The sequence below is a fragment of the Phoca vitulina genome, unplaced genomic scaffold, assembly GCF_004348235.1.
Source record: "Phoca vitulina isolate PV1807 unplaced genomic scaffold, GSC_HSeal_1.0 scaffold6, whole genome shotgun sequence".
Taxonomy (NCBI): Eukaryota; Metazoa; Chordata; class Mammalia; order Carnivora; family Phocidae; genus Phoca; species Phoca vitulina.
Window position 1 is genome coordinate 52564716 of NW_022589709.1, and position 25664 is coordinate 52590379.

Here is a 25664-nt window from a genome sequence, read left to right on the forward strand (position 1 = left end):
GTTCGCCTAGGAAATGTCGCAGTCAGATCATCCTTCTGTGAGGTTCATTGTCAGCAATCACCACCATGCACACAGAACATCTAATCATTAGCTTTTTAATGCCTCATTCATAACTTCGAACAAATAGCTTAGTTAGGGGAAGCCAGTGATATGAAATATGGAGATCAGAACAACTTGGAAGAGACAATGAAAAACAAAACAAAACAACTATTGATATATTTGGAAGGTAAGAGTAGTCCTTACACTGATGGAATGAAGACACTATATATTAAAAGAATGTCTGTAGAGCTCTTGGAAATTCAAAATTCAATGTACGGAAGATAAAGTTGAGGAAGTGGATCAGAAAGGAGAGCAACAACAAGAAAAAACAAACCCTAAATGATGGAAAATAGGTAAGAAAATTACAGGAATGGTCTGAATAATAGGTGTTTCAGGAGAGAACAGAGAAACCAGAGGGGAAGAAGTTTCCAATGAAATAATTCAAGAAAATTTCTCAAAATTATAGAACATGCATTTCCACATTAAAAGGACCCACTGAGCATCCATCACAATGAATTAAAATAGACTCATACTGAGATAGATTATTAGGAAATTTCAGAATTCTGGGATGGGGCGCCTGTGTGGCTCAGTGGTTAAGTGTCTGCCTTCGGCTCAGGTCATGATCCCAGGGTCCTGGGATTGAGCCCTGCATCGGGCTCCCTGCTCCTTGGTGGGAGGCCTGCTTCTCCCTCTCCCACTCTCCCTGCTTATGTTCCCTTTCTTGCTGTCTCTCTCTCTGTCAAATAAATAAATAAATAAAATCTTTAAAAAAAAAAAATCTGGGATAGAGAAAAGATTTTGTAAGTCTCTGGAGAATGAGAGAAGCATTTATACAAGGGATCAAGAATCAGAATGATTAGATCCCTCCACATCCAAACTGCACACTAGAAGTGAAACAATGCCCCTAATACACTGAGGAAGTGTGGTTCTGTGGAATTGGGAGTGGGGTGGATAAATGTAAGAGCTAAATTCTCATCTTCCATCCTGGGAAGGCAGTTGCTGATGCCTAAAATGGAAAAAAATCAAGAAAAGTAGTAAGTTATTTAGAGATGTGGAAGTAAATACCAGAAAGATAAGCTAAATAATTTCAAAGTAGTGGTTTCTGGGGAGCAGAAAGTGTTTCTGTGTGGATCATGGAGGCAGTCACAGGACTGCTTTTTTTCTTTTCAGTCCAGTAGGACTGTTGTGTTCTAAGCAACGTACATATAAAACTTTGATTAAAACCAAAAAGTGAACAATTTTAAAAAATGAACTATATCCAGAATCTAATCAGTGTGTACCATGAAACTAGCTGAACTTTTTAAGTCTTCACAGGATCTGTAATGGTAAAAGGGCTGTGCTAACTATAGAACTGCAAATGAGAAATACCTAATGTAGCTGTGAAAAGCAAGAAACCCCTTTGTTAATTCAGTGGAAATTTTGTAACTCTTTGCCTTATGTCAAGAAATAGAGAAGATGGAAATTTGTGTAAATCAGATACCACATTTAATGTAGACGAGCTGAGAAAAAAACAAAATTGAGGACACTGTCATTATCTGCTGTTTTGGAAATACCCATTATTATTTGGCTTTAACTGTGAACCACCTTGATTCCATTTGAAGACCCATATTTTGGGAAAGCACAAAGAACCATATGAAGGAAGCACAATCTAATCAACAAGTACTGTAAATCATTTTTTTGAGTCACTACCAAAGGGATTTACGATCACTACTAAGGGACATATTTTTAATTTTTGTAATCCTCTTTTGAAGTAATTCATAATGGAAGTGTTTTTCCTTCTCATCATTTGCTAGTCAGCTTTCCTTAAGATTTTTAGACCTTTTAACTGAGAGCTATATCTATATATCTATGGTCTTCCCTCCTTTTTTGGGCAAATCACTCACCTCCTGTTCACTGAAATTCAGTTCTCTAGCCCTTCTGGTTTTTTGTTTGTTTGTTTGTTTTTTATTAACATATAATGTACTGTTTGTTTCAGGGGTACAGATCTGTGATTCATCAGTCTTACACAATTCACAGTGCTCACCATAGCACATACCCTCCCCAGTGTCCCATCACCCAGCCACCCCATCCCTCCCACCCCCGGCCACTCCAGCAACCCTGTTTGTTTCCTGAGATTAAGAGTCTCTTATGGTTTGTCTCCCTCTCTGGTTTCGTCTTGTTTCGTTTTTCCCTCCCTTCCCCTATGATTTCTGTCTTGTTTCTTAAATTCCTCATATCAGTGAGATCATATGATAATTGTCTTTCTCTGATTGACTTATTTCACTTAGCATAATACCCTCTAGTTCCATCCACGTCGTTGCAAATGGCAAAATTTCATTTTTTTTGATTAGCCCTTCTGTTTTAAGATTTTTTTTTTAAAGGAATTATCAAAACGCTATAGCTAAAGGCAAAACATAGTAGAAGTTTGTGTTGGACGAGTGAGGTTATATTGTAGGGCATTGAGCTTGTTTAGGTATAATCCTTTTTTAAAGGAAATGAGCAAAGACATGGGGAAGTCCCAACTACTGTGTGGCTACCTGAAATATGTCATTGCGAAATGAAGTGGCTACTTTGTTTTCAGGTGAATTTCTAGCCACTTAAAGGGCCACGTGCTTTCCAGTAAGCATTCTCTTTACTGGGGAGGTAGGGCTGATTGCATTGTCAGTGTAGACACAAAGATAGCTGGTCCTGGGTTCCTGTGCCTTTAAATACCAAAAATTTAGTGAATGAAACAGAAAACTTTGGTCATTAAATAAACACTCATAATTCAGTTTGATAAGAACTGTATTTGAGGTATCAACAATAGTAGTCACTGAAAAATGGAGCAGTTTTTTTTTTTTTAGGTTAATGGGTAATTTTTTATTACTATTAACATATAATGTTTGTTTCAGGGGTACAGGTCTGTGATTCATCAGTCTTACACAATTCACAGCGCTCACCATAGCACATACCCCCCGCAGTGTGCATCACCCAGTTACCCCATCCTTCTCACCCCCCACCACTCCAGCAACCCTCAGTTTGTTTCCTGAGATTACGAGTCTCTCACGGTTTGTCTCCTTCTCTGGTTTCATCTTGTTTCATTTTTTCCTCTCTTCCCCTAGCATCCTCTGCCTTGCTTCTCAAATTCCTCATATCAGTGAGATCATATGATAATTGTCTTTCTCTGATTGACTTATTTTGCTTAGCCTAATACCCTCTAGTTCCATCCGCATCGTTGCAAACGGCAAGATTTCATTTTTTGATGGCTGCATAATATTCCATTGTATATATACCACATCTTTATCCATTCATCTGTCGATGGACATCTGGGCTCTTTCCATAGTTTGGCTATTGTGGACATTGCTGGAGCAGTAAGTTTTGCCTAGAGGAAGGTGTCACTGAGAAAGTGCTATCTATTTATTTATTTATTTATTTAAAAGATTTTATTTATTTATTTGAGAGATTGAGAGAGAGAGAGCATGAGAGGGGAGAGGGTCAGAGGGAGATGCGGGACTCTATCCTGGGACTCTAGGATCATGACCTGAGCCGCAGGCAGTCGCTTAACCAACTGAGCCACCCAGGCACCCTGAGAAAATGCTATTTAAAAGTGGCTTTGAGGGACACCTGAGTGGCTCAGTTGGTTAAGCATCTGCCTTTGGCTCCAGTCATGATTCCAGGGTCCTGGGATCGAGTCCCGCATCTGGCTCCTTGCTCATTGGGGAGTCTACTTCTCCCTCTGCCTCTGCCTGCTGCTCCCCCTGCTTGTGCTTGCTCTCTGTCTCTGTCTCTCTCTCTGACAAATAAATAAAATCTTTAAAAAATAAGTAAATAAAATGGCTTTGAAGGGTAAGGAGAATGTCAGTAGGCAGAGAAGGGGGGAAGGGAAAGAACAATCTTAGTAAACATATAAATGGAATATAAATATATGAAAGAAGGCAGAGTGATGAAAGTTCAAGGTGTATTTGGGATGCCACCCTGGGTAAGCTGGTGGGACTAATGGATAGGGAGAGTAGAGTGGGGAGAGGTAAAGATGGAGGGTCCTCTTGTGAAGGGTCTTAAATGCCATAAAGAAGCTTGAAATTTTACTGGCAAAGAAGCTATCAGTGAATTTTATGTAGTGGTAACATGATTAAGTATTTTAGTGAGATAATTTTTTTAAACATTTTATTTATTAGAGAGCACGAGCAGGGGGAGTGGCAGAGGGAGAGGGACAAGCGGGCTCCCCGCTGAGCAGGGACCCCACCACAGGTGTCAGTCCCAGGACCCTGAGATCATGACTTGAGCCAAAGGCAGATGCTTAACCTACTGAGCCACCCAGGCGCCCTAGTGAGATAATTTTTTAGGACTTGGTGATTGGGTAGGGAAATTGTATTCTGAAATCAGGGAAGTCAGTTAGTTGGTAGCTATTTTAGTAGTCCAGGTGAAAGAAGGACCAACACTGGGAATGTGGCAATAGGGATAGAGAAGGAAACAGATTTGAGGGAGATTTTTGGGTGGACAGTGTGTCCTGACTCTAATGTCTATATGTCAAACCAGTGGTGACTCTTGGGGGTTTTTTTGGCTTGGGTGCCTAGGTGGGAAGGTTTTAAGATTGGGAATACAGAAGGAGGAGTGGATTTGGTAATACTTGAGTTCAATTTTGACATGTAAAGTTCAATGAGCCTATGAGACAGTAAGTAGAGATACATAGTTAGAAATGTAAGTTCGATCACATGGGGGAGGTGTGGATTTTGACAAAAGTCAGTGTAATTTTATTTATTTATGATTTTATTATCTTATTTTTAAATAGTATCTACACCCAACATGGGGCTCGAACTCACAACCCCAAGATCAAGAGTTACATGCGGTACCAACTGAGCCAGCCAGGTGCCTCAGAAGTCAGTGTAATTTTGAAATGTATATGAGATCAGTCAAAACTCTTACTTATATAAAGTGAGTGTGTGTTCATGAATATTGGTGTGAGGATGTAAGTTACTGGAAACAGCTTGAGATAACCAAACGTAACTGTGGAGGGAGTCTGCCAGCAAAAGGTACTATCTGCTTTGATGTGCTCATTGATTTCCTGACAGTTAAAAAGGAAATGTTAATCTACTGGGAGATAAGAGAAAGGGGAAGGTTAGTGAGGCTACCAACTGTTCACCAAATGTTTGTGCTTTATCTTCTATATTCTAGTCATTGGCCAATAGCTGCCCAGTCAGGGATTATATTTTCCACTCACTTTCACAGCTTGGGGCTATGTGTCTAGTTCTTTCCAAAGTAATGAAAAATGATATGATGTTGGATCAAAGTGGTTAAGGTGCATTCTTTTTCTCCATCTGTCTGCTGAATGCAGTGGATTTTGAAGACCTAGTGGTTGGAGAAGCCACAAGACAGAAGGAACTTGAGTTCCTGTTACTTTGGTGGGCCCCAGTGAATCATGATTCCAGTATGTGTGTGCTTGTGTAGTCTACTTGAGTCTGGGTGGCCCTGTGACATGGTTTACCAGTAGAATGCAGCACAAGTGTCACTGTGCTAAACCTTAAGAAGGCCTGGAAATTTGCATTTTGATACTGTTAGAAGCTAAGTCACCATGTAAGAAGTATGACTACTTCAAGGCTGCCATGTGGTGAGGAAGCCCAAACAGCTGCATTAAAGAGAACTGAGGCTCCCGGGTGGCAAGCCCAGCTGCGCTTTCAGTCAACAGCCGATACAGACTGTGTTTTGTGGGAGTGAAGCCATTTGGACTTTCAGCTGTTTCAGTTCCCCATATGATAACCATATAAAACTTGTGATAAATAACAAAAATTTTTGTTTTCAGCCAGGACATTTTGGGATGGTTTGTTGGGCCGCAGTAGGTAACCGAAACCGTTCCTGGATGATGGTGCACCAGAAGGCCAGCCACTCTGCCGTAGCACCTGCCTGGGACTGGTACTTAAGTAAAAACGAGTCTTAACGTTGAGCTTTCCATATTGGTTTGTTACAACAGCTAACGTTGCCATAGCTGATTTATAAAGCATCAGGACTGTGATGAGAATACTTGTGTAGTGCTATATGACAAGGTTTCTCGTGTAGATATAATCACATTATTTGTTTAGGATTCACATTATGCATGTGTTCTGTGGAGACAATAACCCACCGATGCCTTTGTGAGGCATTAAACCAGTATTTATGAAGGTGAGAGAAGACATACTCCTGGTGGACAAAGAAGAAATGGGGATTTTCATGAGGAGAGAAAGTCATTCAAGTGTGGTAGAATATCTTTTTGAATTTGAATAGATGCTGAATGGTTTTGTGAAAATTTATCCATCTTTCAAAAGTTATTTTGAAAGCTGCTATATATAGAGAGGGAAGGAAAGAAAAGTGAAAGAAGATGAGTAGGAGAAAGAGCAAGAGGGAGAAATTGAGAGTTAGTAATAAAAATTGTGTTGACTCCCCTCATGGAGCTTAGATTTTAGAGGAGGAGTTGGCAGTGAATAAACAAGTAGACAGTGCTATGAAGAAAATGAAAGTAGATAAGAGAGAGTGTGTTTTATTTTTATTTATTTTTTTTAAAGATTTCACTTATTTATTAGAGAGAGAGATCACAAGTAGGCAGAGTGGCAGGCTGAGGGAGAGGGAAAAGCAGGCTCCCCGCTGAGCAGGGAGCCCGATGCGGGCTCAATCCCAGACCCCGGCATCATGACCTGAGCTGAAGGCAGACGCTTAACGACTGAGCCATCCAGGCGCCCCGTATTTTTTTTTTTTTTTTAAGATTTTATTTATTTAAGAGAGAGAGAAGAGAGAGAGAGAGCACAAGAGGGGGTAGGGTCAGAGGGAGTAGCAGATTCCCCGCCAAGCAGGGAGCCCCATGTGGGACTCGATCTTGGGACTCTGGGATCATGACCTGAGCCGAAGGCAGTCGCTTAACAAACTGAGCCACCCAGGCGCCCGAGAGAGTGTGTGTTTTAAATAGAAAGTCAGGGTAAGCATCTCTGAAGGAAGTAAGGGGATGATGGGATATGTGAAGTTTCAGGAGAAGAGGTTTTGAGGCAAAGAACTGAAATGCAGAAGCCCTGAGGCAGAAGAAAGTTCAGGGCGTTTGAGAAATAGCAAGAGGGCCAGTGGCTAAAGTAGAGGGAGTGTGTGATACGGGGATGGGGAGAGGCAGGGCCATATCCTGAATGGTCTTATAGGCCAAGGAAAGAGTTTGAATTTATTCTGTGGGTAATGAGAATCCATTGAAGGGTTTTGAACATGGGTGTAACACAATCTGATTTGCCTTTGAAACAGGTAACTGTTGTGTGAAAAACCGGGAGAGGGGATACTGGAATTGAGTTTAGTTAGTTAAGAGGCTGTTGCAGAGAGGCCCTGTTAAGAGGTGATGGTGGCTTGGACAAGGGAGATAGGGGTAGAAGTCACTATATTTGAGATAAATTATGAAGTTACTGATGCAGGATTTCTGATGGATTGTACATCAGCTATGAAGGAAACGAGTCAAGGATGAATTCTTGACTTTTTGCTGTAAGCAGCTGGGTGGGGGTGATGAGATTTACTGAAAAATGGGTCAACTAAGAGAAGATCAGGTTTGGTGAGTAAAAATTGGTCAACTAAGAGAAGATCAGATTTGGGGAGTATCTATGAAAAATCTGACTATAAATGGTTTGTTGGAATCACATGTATAAATTACCTTTTTGTTTTTACAATTTTAAAAAATATTTTGAAGATTTAGAGGGAACATTTTGAGAGAGCAAGTGCATGTGTGTGGGGAGGGGCAAAGAGAGGGAGAGAGAGAATCTCAAGCAGACTCCCCATTTAGCATGGAGCCCCATGCAGGGCTCGATCTCACTCCCTGAGATCATCACCTGAGCTGAAACCAGGAGTTGGCCGCTTAACTGACTGAGCCACCCAGGCGCTTGTCTTCTTTTTAGATTTTTAATAGCTTTATTGAGGTAGCATTCACATTCCATACAATTCACCCATGTAAATTATACAATTCAGTTTTTTTTAGTAGATTCACCAAATTGTACAACTGTCATCATAATCAATTTTAGATCACTTGGATCATCCCCAAAAGGAAACCCTGTACTCACTGGCAGTCACTTTTCAACTCCCTCGGCACTGGTCTTAGGCAACCAGTAGCTTGTCTCTCTAGATTTCTGTCTCTGTAGATTTGTCTATTCTGGACATATAAATGGAGTTATACAGTAATACAATCAGACACAGTAGTTTTTTGTGTCTGGATTCTTTGGCTTGGAGTACTATTTTCATATTTCATCCATGTTACGGCATGTTATCACCACTTCGTTCCTTTTTATGGCCAAATAATATGCCCTATTGTATGGATGTAGCAATACTGTCTTTCATCATTTGTTGGACTTTGAATTGTTTCTACCTTCTGGCTGTTATAAATAATATTGCTGTGAACATTTGTGTACAGATTTTTGTGTGGGTGTGTTTTTATTTCTCTTGGGTATATACCTAAGAGGGGAATTGCAGGGTCTTATGGTAACTCTAAGTTTAGCCTTTTGAGGAGCTGTCAAATGGTTTTCCAAAGTGCACCATTTTACATTACTGTCAGCAATGTACCAGGATTGCATTTTCTCCACATTGTCACCAACACTTGTTTTTATTTATCTTTTTGGTTTTAGGCAGTGTAGTAGGTATGAAGTGTCATGGCATTGTCATTTTCAGTTGCATTTCCTTAATGGCTAAGGATGTCAAGCATCTTTTCATGTGCGTATTGGCCATTTGTTTGTCTTCCCTGGGAAAATGTCTGTTTAGATCCTTTGCCCATTTTTAAATTGGGTTGTCTTTTTTTTTCTTTTTAACTTTTCTTCCCCCAGCTTTATTGTGGTATAACTGACATAAAAAAAAATTGCCCATATTTAAAATTTACAATTGTGTTTTATGTTTACAGCTATGAAACTATTACCACAATCAAGATGATAAACATATCCATTATCCCCAAAAGTTTCTCTTGCTCCTTTGTAACCATCCCACTTCCCACTACGAATCCCCAAGCAAACACTTATCTCCAGTCTATTACTGTAGATTAGCTTGCTTTTCTGGAATTTTATAAGATGTGATCATTACAGTGTGTACATTTTTGTTTGTTTTAGCCTGGGTTCTTCCACTCACCATAATTATTTCAAGAGTCACATATCATAAAATTCACTCTATTAAAGTGATTAATCTTTATTGGTTTAAGAACACTTAACATAAGATCTACTCTTAACAGATTTTTAAGTATAGAATACAATATTGTCAACTATAGGAATAAAGTTATACAGCAGATCCATAGAATTTACTAATCTTGCATTAATGAAGCTTTAAACCCATTGATTGGCAACTTCTGATTTCCATCTCTCCTGCCCTTGGTGAACATGGTTCTGTTTTCTGCTTCTTTGAGTTTGACTATTTTAGATATCTTACATAGTTGGAGTCGTACAGTATTTGTACTTCTGTGGCTGACTTATTTTACTTAGCATAATGTCTTCAGGGTTCATCCATGTTGTCATGTATCGCAAGATTTATTTTTTAAATGACTGAATTTTATTCCGTTGTATGTGTATACCACATTTTCTTTATTCATCCATCAGTGGATATTTAGGTTGTCATAACATCTTGGCTATTGTGAATAGCGCTGCAATGAACATGGGATTGCTGATACCTCTTTTGAGATCCTGATTTCAATTCTTGGATAAATACCCAGAAGTGGGATTGCTGGATGATATGGTAGTTCTATTTTTGATATTTTTGAGGAACTTCCATACTGTTTTCCATAGTGGCTATACCATTTTGTATTCCCATCAACAGTGTACAAGGGTTCCAGTTTTCCATATTCCCACCAACACTTGTTATCTTTGGTTTTTTTGTTTGTTTTGTTTTGGTGATAGTCATCCTGATAGGTATGAAGTGATACTTTGTTGTTTTGATTTGCATATCCCTGTTGATTGGTGACATTGAACATTTTTTCATATACCCGTCAGCCATTTGTATGTCTTCTTTGGAGAAATATGTATTTAAATTCTTAGCCCATTTTAAAATTGGGTTTTATTTGTCTTTTTATTATGAGTTATAAGCATTCTTTATATAATTTAGGTACAGGTCTTTTGGACATATAATTTGGAAATATTTTCTCCTATTTTAAAGGTTGTCTTTTCACTATCTTGATGGTGTCCTTTGAAGCACAGAATTTTTAAATTTTGATGAAATCCAATTTATTTTCTTTGTCACTTTTGGTATTTATCTAAGAAAGCTTTGTCTAATCCAAGGTGATAAAGATTTACTGCTATGTTTTCTACCAAGAGTTTTATAGTGTTAGTTTTATAGCGATCTTATATTTAGGTTGATGATCCACTTGCAGTTAATCTGTGTATATGGTGTGAGGAAGGGAGTCCAACATATTTTTTTTTTTTTTTGCCTAGGTTAATATCTTGTCTCAGAACTGTTCAATGAAAAGACTATTCTTTTTCCATAGAATTGCCTTGGAAACCCTGTCAAAAATCAGTTAACCATAAATAAGAGGTTTTGTTTCTGGACCCTCAGTTCTATTCCATTGATCTTTGTAACTGTTCTCGGGCCAGTACCATACTGTTTTGATTACTGCAGCTTTGTAAGTTTTAAAATGACAAATGTGAGTCCTTCAACTTTTTTTTTGTTTTACGATTGTTTTGGCTTTTTTGCGGTTGTTTGCATTTCTGTATGAATTTTAGGATCATCTTGTGAATTTCTGCAAAAAGATTTAGTTGGGGATTTTGTGGGTTTTTTTGTTTTGTTTTTGTTTTTAAAGATTTTATTTATTTGTCAGAGAGAGCGAGAGCGAGCATGAGCAGAGGAGGGGCAGAGGGAGAAGCAGGCTCCGTGCTAAGCAGGGAGCCTGATGCGGGACTTGATCCCAGGATCCTGGGATCATGACCTGAGCCGAAGGCAGATGCTTAATTGGCTGAGCCACCCAGGAGTGCCTTAGGTGAGAATTTTGAATCTTTAGCTCAATTTGGGGGAAAAAAAAAAAAATATATATATATATATATATATATTTTTTTAAGATTTTATTTATTTATTTGAAAGAGAGAGACAGCAAGAGAGGGAACACAAGCAGGGGGAGTGGGAGAGGGAGAAGCAGCCTTCCCGCTGAGCAGGGAGCAGATGTGGGGCTCGATCCCAGGACCCTGGGATCATGACCTGAGCAGAAGGTAGATGCTTAATGACTGAGACACCCAGGTGCCCCTGATTTGAGGAATATATTGACATCTAACAGCGTTAAGTCTTCTGATCCATGAACATGGATGTCTTTCCATTTATTTAGATGTTGTTTCATTTCTTCTAACAGTGTGTGTAGTTTTTAGTGTGGATACAAGTTTTGCACTATTTTTTTTTTTTTTGCACTAAATTTAATTGTAAGAATTTTATTATTTGTTAATGCTGTGATAAATGGAGTTTTTTTTTTTTTTTTTTAAGGTTTTATTTCAGGGAGAGAGAGAGCAATGCTGTGAATGGGGGAAGGGGCCGGGGGAAAGAGAGAATCTTAAGCAGACTATGTGCTGACCATGGAACCTGATGCAGGGCTTGATCTCATGACCTTGAGACCATACTTGAGCCAAAATCAAGAGTTAGACACTCAACTGACTGAGCCACCCAGGCGCCCCTGGAATTGTTTTCTTTAATTTCATTTTCAAATTGTTCATTGCTGGTGTATAGAAATATGATTGAGTTTTGTATATTGATCTTGCATCTTGCAGTCTTGCTGAATTGCCTTTTATCAGTTTTAATAATTTTTTAGTGGGTTCCTTAAGATTTTATATATCCCAAATTATGTTACCTATAAATGTAGTTTTACTTTTTCCTTTTTGGTCTGGCTGCCTTTTATTTCCTTTTCTTGCCTAATTAGAATCTCTAGAACAGTGTTGAATGGAGGCAGTAAGAGTGAGCAGTTATGTTTTGTTCCTGATCTTAGGAGGAACCCCATCCAGTCTTTCACCATTAAGTGTGATGTTAGCTGTGGATTTTCCATAAGTCCCTTTATCAAGTTAGGACATTGAGTATTTTTATCATGAAAGGTGTTGGATTTTGTCAAATGATTTTTCTGTATTTATTGAACTAATCGTGTGATTTTTGTTACATTTACATTTATGTGGGCTCTTCCATTCTTGATCTTGGAAAAGTCTCATGCATTATGTAAATTAAAGATTCATGATTATCAATATTTGGATAAATGGTAGAAGCCTTGGGAGTAGGTGAGGTTTCCCAGAGAGAATATATAGAAGACAACGGTGGTCAAAGATGGAATTTTGAGGATTATAAGTATTCAATCTACCATGTGCAATGCTAAATTTAATTTAATTACAGTTAGTAAATTTAATTGAATGAAAACTTCATCTAAGTTAGGTTGTGGTTTTGCTTTACTAGATAATTATGCTATTGTCTACAGCTGTTGATGGGTCTGAAGAATTTCTGGTAACATGGGAAGATTTTCTGCTCTTTATTTGATATCTTTGTATACTGATAGAATACTTATACAAAGTATGGTTGCCCTTTGAACAACATAGGTTTGAACTCCATGGGTCTACTATATGTGGGTATTTTTCAATAAGTACAGTACTATAAGTGTATTTTCTCTTGACTTTTTTAAGATTTTATTTATTTATTTGAGAGTACGAGCGGGTAGAGGAGCAGAGGAGGAGGAAGAGGGACAAGCAGACTCCGCACTGAGTGTGGAGACTGACACAGGGCTCGATCCCAGGATATTGAGATCATGGCCTGAGCCAAAACCTAGAGTCATATGCTTAACCAGCTTAGCTACCCAGGCACCCCTCTTAGGACCTTTTTTTTTTTTTTTTTTTTTAAGATTTTATCTATTTATTTGACAGAAAGAGAGCACAAGCTGGCAGAGCGGCAGGTAGAGAGAGAGGGAGAAGCAGGCTCCCCACTGAGCAGGGAGCCCGATGCGGGGCTCCATCCCAGGACCCTGGGATCATGACCCGAGCCGAAGGCAGCAGCTTAACAGACTGAGTCACCCAGGCACCCCATGACTTTCTTAATAACATTTTATTTTCTCTAGCCTGCTGTATTGGGAGAATACAGTATATGATACATATAACTTACAAATGACTTTTATCAGTAAGGCTTCCAGTAAACAGTAGACTATTAGTAGTTAAATTTAGGGGAGTCAAAAGTTGTGTGTGGATTTTCAGCTGCTCAGGGGGTCAGTGCCCCTAACTCCCAAGTTGTTCAAGGGTCAGCTGTGTAAGTTTTTAATCAAAGGGAGAGAATCGGCATCATTTTTTGCAATGAATATGTACACGGCAAATAAATAATAGAAGAACTTTAAACTTTGTGATTACTACTAGTTCCATAAATTTACCATTTCAACAATATAAGATGCTTTAATTTACCTCCTCTCCAGTAGAAGAAATGTTGGTGTGAAAAAAATCAAATTGTGGATAATTTCCTTCATATAATTACTATACTTTTGTAAGGAACCTGAAGTGTGTACAATAGTAAACAGCCATAAATTCTCAGACTCTGTATTGAGAATTAGAACTAGATAGTGCTTTCACTTTTCACTTTTTGCTTTCTCCTTTGAACTACTAGTGCTTATAATGTCTCTTGTGATTTTGTAATCACTACCAGCAGTTTTGAAAAACTCTGATTTCAAGACATTAAAAATTAATTATGGTCATAGTAGCTTGTTGGTGAGACTACCTGTTAGACTCTTACAAGTTGCTTGTTTATATATTTCAGCTTTATTGAGTAAAATTGACAATTAAAAGTGATACATATTTAAGGTGTACAACTTGATAATTTGATACATGTATACATTGTGAAATACTCACCCAAATCAAGCTAATTAAAAGATACTGCTGCAGGGGCGCCTGGGTGGCTCAGTGGTTAAGCCTCTGCCTTCGGCTCAGGTCGTGATCCCAGGGTCCTGGGATCGAGCCCCACATCGGGCTCCCTGCTCAACGGGAAGCCTGCTTCTCCCTCTCCCACACCCCTACTTGTGTCCTTCTCTCGCTATGTCTCTCTCTGTCAAATAAATAAATAAAATCTTAAAAAAAAAAAAAGATACTGCTGCACATAGTTACCTTTTTTTTTGTAGCGATAACACTGAATATCCACTTTCTTAGTAAATTTCAGGTATACAGCATTGTTAACTATAGCCATTCTATAAGACCTTTTAACCCCTAGAAATATCTTAGCTGAATGTCAGCAGTTAGGATTTAAGTAATGAGAATTACTTATTCTAAGCTTAAATTAGTTGATAGTCTTAGAAACTGTTACAGAAAGTTACTGAAATTCTCCAATTTAGTCATAAATAATTCAAATTATTTCATTGAACTAAAAAAAGATCTTGTTACATTGACCAATTCATCAAATAATATGATTGGTACAAGTCAGTTTGTGAGATGTTTGTTACCTGAAATTTTATGTCTTCCTTGAACTGCATTGGTGGGATTATCTGAAATCATATGAATAATCTGAGAGAATAGGTTTTTTTATTTGAGGCACAAAATGAGAATATTGACTGATAACTGTGAACTATTTCTAAAATTAATGTTGAGAGTAGGATGCCCCACCGTGATGCCCACAACTTATATACTGTCTTAAAATGTGTTAAAGGAGCAAACATATCTAATTGGAGGGTCAGAACACAAATCAGCGTTCTTAAAAAGACAAATCACCATAGCTGTTTTAATAGAAGAGGCATATGTAGTTACTATAAGTTATTGCTCCTGTTTAACCTTAAGCATACAGGATATTTAAAAAAACACATTTACAGGGGCGCCTGGGTGGCTCAGTCGGTTAAGCGTCTGCCTTCGGCTCAGGTCATGATCCCAGGGTCCTGGGATCGAGCCCCGCATCGGGCTCCCTGCTCAGCGGGAAGCCTGCGTCTCCCTCTCCCACTCCCCCTGCTTGTGTTCCTGCTCTCGCTGTGTGTCTCTGTCAAATAAATAAAATCTTTAAAAAAAAACAAAACACATTTACAGCAAAAAGATTGCTGACTTAGGCATTTCTAAGACAGATGTTTCCATTTAGTCCTAATCTGTAGTCCTTAAAAATCTGGAAAACTGATTTGTTTCTTTGCCATTATGGAGTAGATAAAAACAGTAGACTGTACTCACTAGAGAAAAAGGGATAGATGGATGTTCAGGTACTCAAGTTGTAGTGAGGTACTTCATGCATTGTATACTATGTACAGTCATCACATACTCTTTCAGTTTTAAAATGTAATAGTTGATGAGTTTTAAAGTTGTACAAGTCTGTAGACAGCAATGCATATTCTAGTATATACTTAAAAAAATGGTAATAGTGACTTGTATTAGATGATACTGTTGACAAAATACATAGCTCTTCTCATTATCACATGTATACCTTGTGATGTGTAATAGCAGCTGGGAAGCATTTTCTATTATGAAATTGATAAATTTCTTAACACTCTTGATGTAGGAAAAAAACTAACCATTTTTAGAAAGACTGTTAACTCATGTTCTTTAAACATATACACATATATGGCCTTTTAATGTGAAAAATTGTTGGGTTTCTTTTATGACTGCAGGAAGCATATGTGCCTCATTTCTTACCCAAAGCTACCAACTGCCAGTTCTTGATACGATGTTTGTAAGAAAGAAATACCGGGGCAAAGATTTTGGGCTTCATATGCTGGAGGACTTTGTTGATTCCTTTACGGAAGATGCTCTTGGCTTGCGGTATCCACTCTCCTCTCTCATGTACACAGGTAAATTAAAAAAGGTTAAACTATTCTCAGGGTCACTTCTGAGTTGTTTCTGCAGAATATTGTAAATGTGCATATAGCATTATTAACTAATTTGGATTCTTTGGGTCGCTAAGGGCTTCATTTTGCAAATGTGTCCTTATGTCATGAATACGGCTTTTTGGAGGTATGGTGGCTTTTTAAAAATATTGAAATATAATTCATATACCATAAAATTCACACTCTCAAAGTGTACAATTCAGTGGTTTCTATTACCTTTGTAGCTGTGCAACCATAACCAGTATCTAATTCCAGAACATGCTCATTACCCCAAAAGAAACCCTGCACCAGTTAATAGTCACCCTTCATTCCCCCACTCCTTCATCCCCTAGCAACCACTGATCTGTTTTCTTCTGTATGGATTTTCCTGTTCTCAACATTTCATAGGAATGTAATCATGTGATATGATTATATTATAAGCCCTTTGTGTCTAGCTTCTTTTGTTTTGCATAAATTTTGTTAAAGTTCATCCATGTCGTAGAATGAAGCAGTATTCATTCCTTTTTATGGATGAATAATCTGTTTTATGGATATGCCACATTCTGTTTATCATCAGTTGATGGACTTTTGGGTTGTTTCCACTTTTCGCTGTTATGAATAATGCTGCTGTGAACATTTGTATAGTTTTTGTGTGGACGTTTCTCTGCACCTAGGTGTGGATGGAATTGATGGGTCATATGGTGACTCTATGTTTAACATTCTTTTTTTTTTTTTTAAAGATTTATTTATTTATTTATTTGACAGAGAGAGAGAGAGACACAGTGAGAGAGGGAACACAAGTAGGGGGAGTGGGAGAGGGAGAAGCAGGCTTCCCGCCGAGCAGGGAGCCCGATGTGGGACTCGATCCCAGGACCCTGGGATCATGACCTGAGCCGAAGGCAGACACTTAACGGCTGAGCCACCCAGGCGCCCTATGTTTAACATTCTGAGGAACTGCCAAACTGTTTTCCAAAGCAATTGTGCCATTTTACATTCCCATGAATAGTGTTTGAGAGTTAAAATTTCTTTATATCCTCACCAACACTTGTTACTGTCTTTTTGATTATAGCCATTCTTGTGGGTGTAAAGTGGCATCTTATAATAGTTTTGGTTTGCATTTCATGTTGAGCATCTTTTCATATGTTAATTGGCCATTTCTGTGTCATCTTTGGGGAAATGTATATTTAGATCTTTGACCATTTCTTCTTTGGGTTCTCTTTGGTAGCTTTTAAAATTAAAAAAGAAAGTAATTTCAGACATACAAAAAGATGTAAAGAATAAGACAACAAATACTTAAGAACCATCCAGCATGTACCATCCATGAGAAATGGATCATTGCCAGTACCGTTGTACACCCACCCAATTAGCTCACTCCCTTCCCTGAAATAAGTATTACCTCAGTTTGGCATTTATTTTCCCCATATATTTCTTTCTTTTTTTTAAGGATTTTATTTATTTATTTGACAGAGAGATAGACAGCACAAGTAAGGGGGGGAATGGCAGAGGGAGAAGGAGAAGCAGGCTCCCCACTGAGCAGGGAACCCGATGCGGGGCTCGATCCCAGGACCCTGGGATCATGACCTGAGCTGAAGGCAGACACTTAACCCACTGAGCCACCCAGGTGCCCTCCCCATATATTTCTTAGACGTTTTGTTTCTGAGAGAGAGAGAGGGAGAGAGAGAAAGTGTGCATGCATACACGTGTATGAGGGGCGGGGATGGGGCTGAGGCCGAGGCCGAGGCCGAGGCCGAGGCCGGGGCCAAGGCCAAGGGAGAGGGAGAGAGAGAACCTTAAGCAGACTCCATTCCCAGCCCAGAGCCTGATGCGGGGGTCGATCTCAAGACCCTGAGATCATGACCTGAACCAAAATCAAGAGTTGAGTGCTTAACCGACTGAGCCACCCAGGTGTCCCTCTTAGACTTATAAAGCATATTTATATATCCTTCAACAATATGTCATCTTGTTTAACATATTTAAAAACTGGGGCACCGGGTGGCTCAGTTAAGTGTCTGCCTTTGGCTCAGGTTATAATCCTGGGGTCTTGGGATCGAGCCCCCGTGTCGGGCGTCCTGCTCTGCTGGGAGCCTGTTTCTCCCTCACCTTATGCAACCCCTCCCCGCTTGTGTGCTGTCGCAAATATATAAATAAAATCTTTAAAAGAATTATATATAAATGATGCATACTGTGTGAATTCTGCAGTTTGATTTGTATATTTATGTTTATGAGAATCATTCGTGTGGATTCACATAGCTCTATTTATTCATTTTCAGTGCTGTTTAGTATTCCATTGTATGAATATACCTTATGGTGATATTTAAAAACTATTGGTGGATTTATATTTGCATTTATAAATGTAAATCCCAAACTACTGGTTTTCTCTTAATGAAGTAAGATTTAATCCTGGAAGGTAATTTACTTGAAAACTTTATTAAAATAGAATTTACCATTGATTTTAGTCTAACTGGAAATGTTTATTTCCACTGAAAATATATTTTTGTTCTAAGTTTGCTTCCCCTTTTTAATGTCAGAAATCCAGAAAACAAGAACCAAGTGTTGCATGCCCATCTTGAATCATAGTTTCTGTGTACATACATACATGAGAATGGAATGAACCCTGTATTCAACTGGATAATCTGAAAATGGCTTTCCCCTTAAAATCTAATTATAGCTTTACTGAATTTGGGAAGGAATGTAAACACACCCACTATAGGTAGAATCTCTTAATACTTACTCTTTTCTGGGGTGCCCGGGTGGCTTAGTCAGTTGGGCAGCTGCCTTTGGCTCTGCTCATGATCTCAGGGTCCTGGGATTGAGCCTTGTGTCAGGCTTTTACCCCGTGGGGAGCCTGTTTCTCCCTCTGCCCCTCCCTCCTGCTTGTGTGCGCATGCGCCCGCTCTCTCTCAAATAAATAAAATCTTTTTAAAAAAATACTCTTTTCTAATTCTAATGATAAATTGAATGCCAAATGAATTACTATTTTTGCATAGTCTATGTGGGCTTTAGCTCCTCTGATCCTTCAGGTTAGGCAGGAGATTGTCCGATAATGTTTCATTTGTCTCATATGTATAATTTTGTGAATAAGACTCTTTGAGGTGAAAATAAAGGAATATATTGAAAATAGCAAATTTTAGACTATGTGGCATCTCCATTTTCTGTTTCTTGCTCTTTCTGTCTTGTACAATGCTTATTATATTTGAAGAACTTGGATTTCCGTTTGATTTTTCTCTTACAACTTAATTAGTAGTCCTTGAGGCTGCTAGATATCCAATATTCTTTGATGACCTTTACTTGTTTCCATGAATATTTTTAAATGATTTAGGAAAGATTATAGTGTTGTACATTGTAAGCTTTAAAAAGATAATTTATTCATTCCACAAATAGGTAACGAGTACCACGTATGGATGGGCTTGGCCTCAGGTTTGAGTAGATGATTAGCTAACTGTGAGAAGTTGATTTACACAGTACTATCATGTACCGATACCTAAAGACATGGAATGAATAAGGTCTCATAAATCTTACCCATTTGGAATTTATCCTGGTGTACCATATGAGGTACAGGTCCGACTTTATTTTACCTGACAGGTATATGGTTAATATTATTTGTTGAATAATTTATCTTTTGCACTGATTTGCAATTATATCTATATCAGGTCAGCAAACAGTGGTCCACTGATCTGCTCTTTTTGTAAATGAAGTTATTGGAACACAGCTATGTTCATCCATTTATATATTGCCTCTGGCTTCTTTTGCACTAAAATGTCAGAGTTGGTTAGTTATGACAGTGCCCATATTCTGTAAGCCTAAAATCCTTATTGTCTGCCCCTTTAAGAAAAAGTTTCCAAATTCTTAATCTAGATCATACATTAAATTTGTGTATGTATATGTGTATATTTCTTTTTTTTTTTTTTAAGATTTTATTCATTTGAGAGGGAGGGAGAGAGAGAGCACGCAAGCTCTGGAGCAGTGGGGAGGGAGGCATGGGGAGGGAGAAGCAGACTCCCCACTGAGCATGGAGTCCCACACGGGGCTCATCCCAGGACTCTGGGATCATGACCTGAGCTGAAGGCAGATGCTTAACTGACTGAGCCACCCACACGCCCCTGTTTCTGTATATTTCTTATCTGCCAATTTATTTCTGTTAATCTTAAGTTCCACTACCTCACTCTTATATTTATTTTAGCTTTTGGTTATCTAAAAGGACTAGTCTTCTCCCCCATTTCCTATTTCTGACCTTGCTTGTTTTTCCTGTATAGACTTCAGAATCCACTTACTAGATTAAAAAAAAGAGTTTTGTCGGGATTTTATTGGGATTACTTTAAACTTATATATTAGCCCCTAATAAAATATAAGATCCACCAAAAGACTGTTAGAACCAATAGGAGTGCTTCAGTCAGTGGAGTATGTGACTTTTGATATTGGGGTTGAAAGTTTGGGCCTCATGTTGGGTCTAGAGACAATTTAAAAATAAAATCTTAAAAAAGAAATCTCTTAGAACTGATCAATGCATTCAGTGAAGTTGCAGGATGCAAAATCAATGTACAGATATATGTTGTATTTCTATACACTAATAATGAAGCAGCAGAAAGAGCAAATAAAACAATCCCATTTACAATTGCACCACAAATAATAAAATATCTAGGAATAAATCTGACCAAAGAGGTGAAAAAGACCTGTACTCTGAAAACTCTAAACACTGATGAAAGAAATTGAAGATGGCACAAAGAAATGGAAAGACATTCGATGCTCATGGATTGGAAGAACAGTATGTTAAAATGTCCATACCTACCTAAAACAATCTACAGATTTAAATGCAATTCCCATCAAAATACCAAGAGCATTTTTCACAGGACTAAAACAATCTGAAAGGTTGTATGGAACCACAAAAGACCTCAAATGGCCAAAGCAATCTTGGAAAAGAAAAACAAAACTGGAGGTATCACAATTCCAGACTTCAAGTTACATCACAAAGCTGTAGTAATCCAAGCAGTATGGTACTGGCACCAAAATAGACACATAGATCAGTGAAACAGAATGTAAAGCCTGGAAATAAACCCACAACTTATGGTCAGTTAATCTTTGACAAAGGAGGCAAAACATGCAATGGGAAAGAAACAGTCTCTTCAACAAATAGTATCATAAAAATTGGACAGCAACATGCAAAGGAATGAAACTGTACCACTTTTGTACATTGTACACTCAGAGTGGACCAAGGACCTAAATGTGAGACCTGAAACCATAGAAATCCTAGAAGAGAACACAGGAGGTAATTTCTCTGACGTTGGTTTTAGCAACATCCTTCTAGATCTGTCTCGTGAGGCAATGGAAACAAAAGCAAAAATAAATTATTGGGACTTCATCGAAATAAAAAGCTTCTGCACAGCATAGGAAACAACCAACAAAACTAAAAGAAAATCTACAGAATGGGAGAAGATATTTGCAAATGACACATCTTATACAACTTAACATAAAAAAACACAATCCAGTTAAATATGGGCAGAGGACATGAACAGACATTTCTCCAAAGAAGACATACAGATGGCCAACAGACGCATGAAAAGATGCTGAACGTCTCTCATCATCAGGGAAATGCAAATCAAAACTACAATGAGATATCACCTCACACCTGTCAGAATGGCTAAATCAAAAACTCAAAAACAAGGGTTGGCGAAGATGTGGAGAAAAAGTAACCCGCTTGCACTGTTGGTGGGAGTGCAAACTAGCGCAGACACTGTGGAAAACTGTATGGAGGTTCCTCAAAAAATTAAAATAGAATTATCCAGGGCATATCGCTGAAAGCAAAGAGGCAAACTAAATAATGCTTTATAGTGTTTATGGACATAGATCTAAGTATGAAACTCTGGACAGGAAGGATATGCAACAACTTCAGGAACACTGTTATCTCTGGGGAGAAAAGGAGAAATGGGCATGGGATTAGGGAGGGGTCCAAAGAACATTGACTGTATCTACGAGGTTTTATTTAGTTCTCCCTAAACTAAATTAAAACAGTATGGCAAAACTTTAATAATTGTTAATCTGGATAATGAATACATTGACACTAGGATACTCTTCTCTCATTTTTTTTTCCTGTATGTATAAGCATATAAAACATGTCTCTCACGTTTTTTGGTTTTAGTTTACATACCTGTTAAAAAGGGAGAAGCTGGAGAAAACAAGCACAATAGGCCACATTGAGTTGTTTGTCTGAATTTAATGACTAAAATAGTAGGGAATGTCTTACATAGTCAGTATGAGGTCCAAAAGGAGCACTTTAGGAAAGGTGACTAGAGTTGAAGCTTCCAGTTCAGATTTGTCTATTCCTCAAGAAAGAACATTAACCAGCTAAGCAGCATTGGCTATTCCTTAACAGGTTGTGGAGACTTCTACTTACTGACATTGTATATGCAGCACTAAGATATTTACCCTTGCAATAAAATTCTTTCAAAGCCTAAGCTTTACAACATGGACCCTACACTTCTCTACAGATATTCCCTAATGCTAAACGTCTCCAAACTATTTTAACATTCTTTGCCTCATAGAACCTTTTCGCAGCCATTTATTTAGCACATTCATTCTGTGCAAAGAACTAGGCAGAGTGCTGTTCTAGAAGAAATATTTGTGGAATTTGTGCACAAGGAACTCAGAGTCTAAACTGGTGTTAAAATGAAAACCTAAAAGAGATAGATTATGAAGTAGAACATACTTTAAGGAGCTTAAGAGCACTACAGGGAAAGCACCACAAGATTTAGAGGAGGAAAGATGTACTTTTGTTGGTAGAGATCACGCAAGGCTTTCAGTCTGGGCCCTTGTTAACAAAGAAGCAGATTCTTGAAAACTCAAGAAAATGAACTGTGGAGTTACTAGAAATTCAGTGATGTGGCTAGGTACAAAATTAATACATAAGTAAATCAGTATGTTTCATGTATATAACCACTAGTTAGAAGAAATAAAGTAACACAATATTTATAATGGCAACAAAAGAGATAAAATTCCTAAATGTATACATTTTTTCCTGTGTTAATTCTAAGAACTCTGGAGAATATGTAAATGCTAACTGGTTTGAAACAAAATCATAAAATTATTACACAATTATATTGTTGGACAGAAAATAAGATAATGGTGTCAATTCTCCAGAAGCTAATATGTGAGGGTTTTTTTTTTTTTTTTTACATTTTTAAAAGTTTTAATTCCACTGTTGTTAATATATAGTGTTACATTAGTTTCAGATGTACAATATAGTGATTCAGCGGTTATATATGTTACTCAGTGCTCGTCAACACAAGTGTACTCTTCTTTTAATTATTTTTATTTTCAAAGATTTTATTTTTAAGTGATCTCTACACCCAATGTGGGGCTTGAACTTAAACCCTGAGATGAAGAGTCACATGCTGTACTGACTGAGCTAGCCAGGCGCCCCATGATAAGTGTACTCTTAATCCCCACCTGTTTCACCCATCCCCCTGTCCACCTCCCCTCTGGTAACCATCTGTCTGATCTCTATATTTAAGAGTCTATTTTTCGGTTTGTCTATTTTTTCTCCTTTGTTTCCTTAAATTCCAAATATGAGTGAAATCATATGGTATTTGTCTCTCTGACTGATTGACTTTGCTTAGCATTATACCCTCTAGATCCATCCATGTTGTTGCAAATGGCAAGGTTTCATTCTTTTTGATGGATAAGTAATATGACATGGTATCTACATGCCACATCTTTATCCATTCATCTATCAGTGGACCCTTGGGCTGCTTCTCTATCTTGGCTAATTGTAAATAATGGTGCAGTAAACATGGGCATGCATATATCCTTTTTTTTTTTTTTTAAAGATTTTATTTATTTATTTGACAGACAGACTGAGAGAGGGAACACAAGCAGGGGGACTGGGAGAGGGAGAAGCAGGCTTCCCGCTGAGCAGGAAGCCCGATGGCGGGGCTCGATCCCAGGACCCTGGGATCATGACCTGAGCCGAAGGCAGACGCTTAACGACTGAGCCACCCAGGTGCCCCTGCATATATCCTTTTAAATTAGTTTTTTCTTTTTAAGATTTTATTTATTTATTTGATAGAGAGAGACACAGAGAGAGCAGGAACACAAGCATGGGGAATGGGAGAGGGAGAAGCAGGCTTCCCGCGGAGCAGGGAGCCCGATGTGGGGTTTGATCCCAGGACCCTGGGATCGTGACCCGAGCCGAAGGCAGAGGCTTAACGACTGAGCCACCTAGGCGCCCCTAGTGTTTTCATATTCTTTGGGTAAATACCCAGTAGTGCAGTTACTAGATCATAGGGTAGTTCTATTTTTATTTTATTTTATTTTTATAAAGATTTTACTTATTTGTCAGAGAGCGCACACGAGCAGGGGGAGTGGCAGGTAGAGGGAGAAGGAGAAGCAGGCTCCCTGCTGAGCAGAGACCCTGACGTGGGGCTGTGGATCCCAGGACCCTGGGATCATGACCTGAGCCGAAGGCAGACACTTAGCTGACTGAGCCACCCAGGTGTCCCAATTTTTAAAGATTCTATTTTTAAGTAATCTCCACACCCAATGTGGGGCTCAAACACACAACCCCAAGATCAAGAGTTGCATGCTCTACTGACTAAGCCAGCCAGGTGGCCCTAGTTTGGTTTTTTATCTTAAAATTTTTCAAGTTTTTTGGGTGCTATAATACATATAACATATTATTTATCATTTGAACTATTTGTAGATGTGTATTTCAGTGGCATTAGTCACATTCATTCTCTGTCGTTATGAATTTGCCTATTCTAGGTACCTTATAGAAGTGGAATCTCTATGTGTGTCTTATTTCACTTAGCATAGTATTTAAGGACCATCCGTGTTGTAGCATATATCAAAATTTCTTTCCTGGGGTGCCTGGGTGGCTCAGTTGGTTAAGTGGCCGACTCTTTTTTTTTTGAAGATTTATTTGAGAGAGAGTGTGTGTGCACGCGCAGAGAGTAGGGAGGAGCAGAGGGAGAGGGAGAGAGAAACCCAAGAAGATTCTGTGCTGAGCATGGAGCCCTGTATGCGGCTTGATGTCACACAACCTGAGCCATAACCAAGAGTCAGACACTCAGCTGACTGAGCCACCCAGGCACCCCACAGCTGACTCTTGACTTTGGCTCCTGTCACAATCTCAGGGTTGTGGGATCAAGCCCTGTGTCTGGATCCTTGCTCAGTGGGGAGTCTGTTTGAAAATTCACTCCCGCTGCCCCACCCCCTGCTCTGCATGCACGCTCTCTCTCTCATGTCTTCAAAAAAATTCCTTTCCTTTTTATGGTGTGTGTGTGTGTGTGTGTGTGTGTGTGTGTGTGTGTGTATATATATTTATGTATATATATATATACATATATATATATTAAAGATTTTATTTATTTATTAGAGAGAGAGAGAGAGAAATCACAAGTAGGCAGAGTGGCAGGGAGTGGCAGAGGGAGAAGCAGGCTTCCCGCTGAGCAGGGAGCCCGATGTGGGACTCGATCCCAGGACCCTGGGATCATGACCTGAGCCAAAGGCAGACGCTTTCGACTGAGCCACCCAGGCGCCCCTGTGGTGTATATTTTTATTGTGTGTACATGTCACATTTCATTCATTCATCCATTCATCTTCTGATGGACGGACAGTTGGGTTCTTTCTACCTTTTGGCTGTTGTGAACAATGCTGCCATGGGCATTGGTGTACAGATAACTGTTCGAGTCCTTGCTTTCTGTTCTTTTGGATATATAGCTGAGAGTGGAACTGCTGAGTTATATGGTAATTCTATGTTGAACTTTTTGAGGAATTGCCAAACTGTTTCCCACAGAGGCTGCATCATTTTGTTAATGTGTTTTTAAACTTTATATAAATGACATCATTTGTACATATACTAACTTGTTTTTTTACTCATCTTTTTAATAGATTTATCATTGTCAATATATGCTGTAATTTGTTGTAGCTTCTGCGTAGTATTTTATTGTATATATTTCATGAT

The 25664-nt window shown here is 38.6% G+C and overlaps 1 protein-coding gene across 4 annotated transcripts in view; it reads left to right on the forward strand.

The window, feature by feature from the left end:
* Window positions 1–25664, forward strand: part of FAM169A (family with sequence similarity 169 member A) — a 73056-nt gene that overhangs the window by 29657 nt on the left and 17735 nt on the right. For all 4 annotated transcript variants that reach the window (XM_032404196.1, XM_032404197.1, XM_032404193.1 and 1 more), the window contains exon 6: window positions 15515–15694. In XM_032404196.1, the coding sequence (XP_032260087.1) occupies window positions 15515–15694 (180 nt within the window). The remainder of the gene's footprint in view (window positions 1–15514; window positions 15695–25664) is intronic.